We start from the raw sequence: 7,500 nt of genomic DNA, 5'->3' as shown, positions 1-7,500 counted from the left end.
TGTTTTATTTTATTATATTTTATTTCATTTTATTTTGCTTTCTTTTTCATTGTAAAATTACTTTATGTGTGTGGAAAATGTGATTGTGTACGCGTGTCTGATAAACCTTGTTAAGATTTAATTGACATTAAAAATGATTCTGATTCACACACACACACACACACACACACACACACACACACACAATTAAAGAAGAAACAAGAGAGGCAAGGCCTTCAAGACTCACTTGTGATGCACTTTAAAAAAAAATCCAAGTTTTTTTATGTATTGAGTATAATTTCAAAATGTAATGTTTAACATGAGAAAGATCAGTTTAAAGCAAATTAAGTCCCCTAGCATTAATTACAGAGTAATTTCCCTTTTTTACTATCTGCACCAAAACGTTTGCAAAATAGATAAAACTTCCATGCTTAGCAAAAGAAGTTCCTGTTTGAACAAAAAATGATAATAATGACTGCTCTTGTTGTTGGGTCAGAATATCAGATCAAAGTGCCAAGTTTAGAGAATACAAAAAATATAAATATAACAGTAAATGCAGTTTGCATATAATTAGGCTTCATTTTTTATTTTTTTGTGCCCATCCCAAAGGTGCAATATTGTTTTAAACAAGATGACTGGAAAGAACTGAATTTTTCCTATTTTTATGCCTAATTTGGTGTCAACTGACAAATTTGCAGATAAAATGTCAATGTTAAAGTTTACCACGGACACACAGACAGACACACAGACACACACACACACATACACACACACACACACACACACACACACACACACACACACAGAGAGAGAACCGAACACCGGTTTAAAACATAGACTCACTTTGTTTACACAAGTGAGTCAAAAAGAACACCTTTCCTTTTTTTTCTTTTTTTTTGTCTGTGTGCAGGTGACGTTTGAGGCTTTGCTGGGCCAGAAGTTGGCCACATCTGTGGCGGTGGATGATGTGGTCATAGCCAGGGGACGCTGCTCTGGGTGAACACCACTAGCCACTGTCCATGCCAGCGCCTTTCTTCTCACCTTTGTTCAGATCAAAACACGAGGCAAAACTTTCAGAGCTCACGCGTGATACGCGCAAACAACTGCACCGAAAAATGCGGTGGGGGTGGGGGGTGGGGTGGGGGGGAGGTTGGAGTTTTCAATACACACACACACACACACACACACACACACACACACATATATATATATATATATATATATATATATATCTATATGTATGTATGTATGCATGAATGTATGTATGTATATCGATCAAAATCATATTTTTGTTTACCACCAGAAACGAGTTGTTAAACCGTAATCTGTGTGGTGGAAACGGAACAAAGCTGTCATTATCAACCTACATCTATCATGTCAGCATTTCAATATTTTATTATCATAATACAGATCATCTGTGAAGATTTCAGAGTGTCCTGTCTTTATCACTACTTTCCGAACTGGATGAATCGTAACAAAGTCACCTAAACACATTTTCGGGCATGGTGATTACTTATACGCGATGATCACTCCGGAGAAGTTCAATTCCTTCAACAAAATTGATTTTCGGCGGATCACTCGCGTCCTGCAACTCCGAATATTGCAGTCATGTGGTGTGCTGTCTGTGACAAAAGTCACTTTGAAGTTACTGTGATGTCCAAGTCTGTTTAAACCTCTCTTAGCACCATAGCTTCGGCACAAACGCCACAATCATGGTTAGTCATTGTCGAAGTCTGTGAAGACGTGTGTCATCTTCAGAAAGTATGAATCTCTCTCTCTCTGTCTTTCTCTCTGTCTCTCTCCATTTAGTGAAGAATTATCTAGTGTTTAACATGGAAAGACATCTACGATTGATATCAACAAGATTTAGATTTGGTAATTCTGAAATCGATATGCACAGATACCGTTATAAAAAAACGTTGATCACACAGAGAAGCTGTGTCCTTTGTGCAAGCAGTCAAATGAAGATGAAGTTCATTTTGTTTTGATGTGTCCTGTGTTACATGATTTTTGCGTAAGATATATTCCACTGAAATATTATGAACGTTCATGTTTGTTATGATTATGTTTATTGATGACATCCATCTGATAATGGTCATACGTAACCTCGCATTGTATTTACGTAGAGATTTTAGTGAAAATGGTGAATGTTCACTGATGGTTATGGTGACATCTGCATATTGTATTTGTATTACTCTTTTTGTCACAGCATATTTCTCTGTGTGAAATTCGGGCTGTTCTCCCCAGGGAGAGCGCGTCGCTACACTGACAGCGCCACCTATTTTTTGTATTTTTTCTGCCTGCAATTTTATTTATTTTCCTATGGAAGCGGATTTTTTCTACAGAATTTTTCCAGGGAAAACTCTTTGGTTGTCGTGGGTTTAATCCTTGCGTTAAATACATGCTGCACACGGGATCTCGGTTTATTATCTCATCTGAATGTCTAGCGTCCAGACCACCACTCAAGGTCTAGTGGAGGGGGAGAAAATACTGGCGATTGCCTGTGTAATTCGAACCAGCGCGCTCAGATTCACTCGTTTCCTAGGCGGACGCTTTACCTTTAGGCCAAATCTCCACTCCACTCCATTGTGTTATAGCCCTGCATCCATATGGGGTCATGGCCTTAAGTGAATAAACTCTCTCTCTCTCTCTCTCTCTCTCTCTCTCTCTCACCTTTCCTTTCTTTTTCACGATCACACTAAGACCGGAAGAACCGGAACTTACATTGTGATAGGCGCATGCGCATCGAGAGTGAAGTCCCAAACGTCTGTTTGCTATCGCATGCGTGTGTGTATTGTGCATATAAGCTGTGCTGAATTCGATCGGTGTCCTCGGATGACACGATAAAACGAGGCAGTGCGTGCTGTTGTGGAACACATAATGCAAACAGTGCAGACACAACCGTCAGTTACACGACGCCTGTCCATTGGACCAGCACAGTCACGTGACTCCAAACTCCCCTTGCACAGTTCCTTTCACAGGCTCTAAAGTGTCCGTTTCATGTTTTTACTGTTCTTTAACAAGTTTTTTTCTTCTCTTGACTGCATTTCTACAATAACGACCAGTTCGTTACGTGGTCCACTTGTATTTCAGAAACCTTTGCAGTTAGGGCTCGGGGTTAATCATCATCCAGTTATTTGGGTTTCTTAGTATTACAGACCTTTGTAGTTACAGACCTTTGTAGTTAGGGGTTAATCATCATCCAGTTATTTGGGTTTCTTAGTATAACAGACCTTTGTAGTTAAGGGTTAATCATCATCCAGTTATTTGGGTTTCTTAGTATTACAGACCTTTGTAGTTAGGGGTTTATCATCATCCAGTTAGTTGGGTTTCTTAGTATTACAGACCTTTGTAGTTAGGGGTTTATCATCATGCAGTTAGTTGGGTTTCTTAGTATTACAGACCTTTGTAGTTAGGGGTTTATCATCATCCAGTTAGTTGGGTTTCTTAGTATTACAGACCTTTGTAGTTAGGGGTTTATCATCATGCAGTTAGTTGCGATTCTTAGTATTACAGACCTTTGTAGTTAGGGGTTTATCATCATCCAGTAAGCTGGGCTTCTTAGTATTACAGACCTTTGTAGTTAGGGGTTTGTCATCATCCAGTTATTTGGGTTTCTTAGTATGACAGACCTTTGTAGTTAGGGGTTTATCATCATCCAGTTATTTGGGTTTCTTAGTATTACAGACCTTTGTAGTTAGGGGTTTATCATCATCCAGTAAGCTGGGCTTCTTAGTATTACAGACCTTTGCTGTTAGGGGTTTATCATCATGCAGTTAGTTGGGTTTCTTAGCATTACATGTCTGTATCGGCAGATGTTACAAGAGTTAGAAGTATCTATTTTATTGTTATTCGCATTTACATCTGTTGTTATTCTCGTATATATTCATATTTTTAATCCAGAGACTTGAAAAAGCAACAACATTTAATTAAATCTGTATGCAATGCAACTTCATTGCGTGTGCGTGTGTACCTTTAACGCACGTTTGAAATGTACCTTCTCTGCATGTGTCTGTACCTTTAACGCACGTTTAGATTGTACCTTCACTGAATGTATCTGAGTGGGTGTTTGTGTGTGTGTGTGTGTGTGTGTGTGTGTGTGTGTGTGTGTGTGTGTGTGTGCTTGTTCATATTTGCAGTTTGCAGTATTGTGTTGGTCTGTAGATACACATGTATGTCTTGTTTTTTCATGTGCACAGGAATGTTCTTATGCACTATTGCATATGAATTGTTTCATGTGAGCTGCACAGAGCCCATTATATGGGGAGTCTGTACCATATAAGTACAATCTGTCACAATAATTAGATATTATTCTTACCATCATGTGAAATTCCGGTTTCTCTCCCCGCGTGTGTGTCGTCAGAGTCCACCAGCATTTCTGTTTATTTTGGTTTTTTGGTTTGTCTGTGTTTGTATTTGGTTTGTCAAGAGTGGATATGTATATATACTTTAAAGATATAATTTCAAAAAATTTATCAAAGTATTTTTAAGAGAATCTGGCCATGGATAACCATTTTGTTGCCATGGGACCTTTTACGTGCTTTAAGTGCATGCTACACACAGGCTCTTGGTTAATCGTCTCGTGTGTGTGTGTGTGTGTGTGTGTGTGTGTGTGTGTGTGTGTGTTTCAGTATAGATGAGGTGTTCACGAGTGTGTGTGTGTGTGGGCACATGTGTGTGTATTTCTGTATAGATGAGGATTGTGCAAGGCCAGACAGAAAAAAATTGAGAGAGAGAGAGAGCGAGCGAGAGAGAGAGAGAGAGAGAGAGAGAGAGAGAGAGGAACGAGCAAATGAACGCACTCACTCATACACACATGTACATCACAAAAACACACAGAGGGTTAGATACACACTCACTTCTTTTATTTACAAATGTACACACCTCAACTTTGATCAACATGCGTGTCATTGCCACCTTTAGCTATTTATTTCTCATCAGTACCCTTGGCCCACTCTCAAACATCTGATTGTACAACACACATAATTTTTTAATATATAGCTTAATATTATTATGAGCATTTACGTCTAATCTTGAAAAATAAGCCCGAGGCGTTTACAAATAGAACACACACGTAAATATCAAAAAGGAAAAGAATGAACACATGATACCAAACATTATCAAAAATCATTACTCCTACCCCCCCCCCCCGCCCCCACCCCCAACACGCGCACACACACACACACACACACACACACACACAGAGAGAGAGAGAGAGAGAACACACAAGCATACGCATGCACACATGTCATAGCACATAATCATAAATAGTGCACAATGAAAAATACAACCATCAAATTCTGAAACTCTCAAACTGACTCCTCACTAATAGGTCATTTCATGGCTTCTGGTGTCTCTGTTCAGTCTATCATTTGGAACTGACACATGGAATGATCGTTAAACTGATCTGACAATGATTACACCTACGAATTTCTCGTCTGTTAAAGAAACAAACAAAAAAAATCGCGGGTAACATCATCCGAAACTGATGCATTCTATGACCAGAAGACCAAGACACCATATACTAAATCATCCAAAGCAAATGGCGAAAAAAACAACAGAAAACAACCCGAATGCAACCCGAAGACGGGAATTAAAAAAAAATTGCAATCATAAATCAATCGCTAATTTCACTCGAATTACAATCAAAGCATTCTTTCATTTCTTAAAAGAAATCACCGCTTACACTGATCAAATTCATTCAAAGACAGTCGATCTGCACAGTTCACATCAGACAGCTGTCCTCCAGTGCAGACAGCAGGTGTTGACAGCGGCCCACTGGACAGCTGGATCTTTTCATCTGCACCCCTTGCTGCTCCACCCGTTGTAACGACGTTTCCGGGTACATGTGGTGCCAACAGTCAGTGAAGGTGATGACTGGCGTGGAGGAAGAGAAATGTCCGCCTTCAGCTGGAGACTGTTTCCTGCATTTCAGCTCCACGAGCTCTCTCTATCTCTCTTGCTTCAAAACTACTGAGTTGAAAGCCTTCTGGTAATCTATATTATAATTTCTATATTAGAAATCTGTCATTATCATTTCTGCTGCAAAACGAAAGTTGTAATGTGACCAGAGATTTTGCAATGTTTGTTTTTTATGCATTAAGACTGAGAGAAGAGCACTTTCAGACAGAGAAGAGCACTTTCAGACTGAGAGAAGAGCACTTTCAGACTGAGAGAAGAGCACTTTCAGACTGAGAGAAGAGTACTTTCAGCCCTAAACGGAAATATCAGCCTTGTGCTTTTCGTTTAGTTTACTTGTTCTCAGTGAGTTCACTGTGTATTAAGTGGATTGTTTTCGTTCTTTCTATTTTATTTTAGTTAAGATGTGTGTGCAACACGTGCACCCAAAATGTATACAGGTCGGTGACCTTACATTAAAATTCTTGCGTTCTTGCTTCAAAACTAACAGGTTTTTTTTTTTAATCAAATGCATGTCATTAATTACTTAATATGTATGTGGAGTGTGAAAATTTATCAGGTCATAATAGTGAGCACTGTCTGAAATTATTTTCTTTAGTAATATATGTATCTTAAAAAAAAGTTTTTGCAGTTCTGCGGGCTGTTCTTGTCAGCTTCTGACTGTCTGCATCCGTCAGTCTCACTCCCCTGTCTCTGCATCTTTCTCTAACTCGCTGTGTCTTTTCTGAAGAAAATAAAAAAAGACGACGAAGTACGTTCTGATTCTGTATGGCCGCAGACAGACAGATAGACAGAGATACAAACAGACAGTCAAATAGACAGACAGTCAAACAGACAGACAGAAACTAACAGAAACGAAACAGTCCAAACAAGTATGACGTGCAACTAAATCTGTGGCAGTCCGTGGGCCCTAACCCAGGAGACCTATCTATCTATCTATCTATATCTATATAAAACAACTGAACACCGTGTACCAATCCGCTCTAAGCAGAAAAGCATTCCAAATTATTAAAATTTCCACTCATCCACTTAACTATGTCTTTCAGAAACTCCCTTCTGGTAAACGATGTAAAATCCCTCTTGCAAAGAAGAATGTGTACAAAAAATCGTTTGCTCTCTATGCTGTTGCTGTGATAAATAATTCGCTCAAATAATGTTTTTATTCCATTGCCTGTGGTTTGTTTATCGTTCTCATGACAGCTGTCTTTCTTCCCAATGTATGCATGCTTGCGTGTGTAAAGAAAGAAGTGAGGCAACCATGTGTTTGTTCTGTGTTGTCTGTGTGTTCTGTGTGGACAGACAACCATGTGTTTGTTCTGTGTTGTCCGTGTGTTCTGTGTGGACAGACAACCATGTGTTTGTTCTGTGTTGTGCATGTGTTCTGTGTGGACAGACAACCATGTGTTTGTTCTGTGTTGTCCGTGTGTTCTGTGTGGACAGACAACCATGTGTTTGTTCTGTGTTGTCCGTGTGTTCTGTGTGGACAGACAACCATGTGTTTGTTCTGTGTTGTCCGTGTGTTCTGTGTGGACAGACAACCATATGTTTGTTCTGTGTTGTCCGTGTGTTCTGTGTGGACAGACAACCATATGTTTGTTCTGT

General features: G+C 39.3%; 1 protein-coding gene across 1 annotated transcript in view; it reads left to right on the top strand.

Moving 5' to 3' along the window:
- The window catches only part of LOC143274613 (bone morphogenetic protein 1-like), a 35,943-nt gene extending 34,874 nt beyond the window's left edge, over window positions 1-1,069 (top strand). Inside the window, exon 17 of the mRNA XM_076578481.1 lies at window positions 890-1,069. Coding sequence (XP_076434596.1) covers window positions 890-979 — 90 coding nt within the window. The 3' untranslated portion in view covers window positions 980-1,069. The remainder of the gene's footprint in view (window positions 1-889) is intronic.
- Window positions 1,070-7,500: the final 6,431 nt, after the last annotated feature.

The sequence above is a fragment of the Babylonia areolata genome, chromosome 29 (genome assembly GCF_041734735.1).
Source record: "Babylonia areolata isolate BAREFJ2019XMU chromosome 29, ASM4173473v1, whole genome shotgun sequence".
Taxonomy (NCBI): Eukaryota; Metazoa; Mollusca; class Gastropoda; order Neogastropoda; family Buccinidae; genus Babylonia; species Babylonia areolata.
Note: the sequence above shows the minus strand (reverse complement) of the source record. Positions and strands in the feature narration are given on the sequence as shown.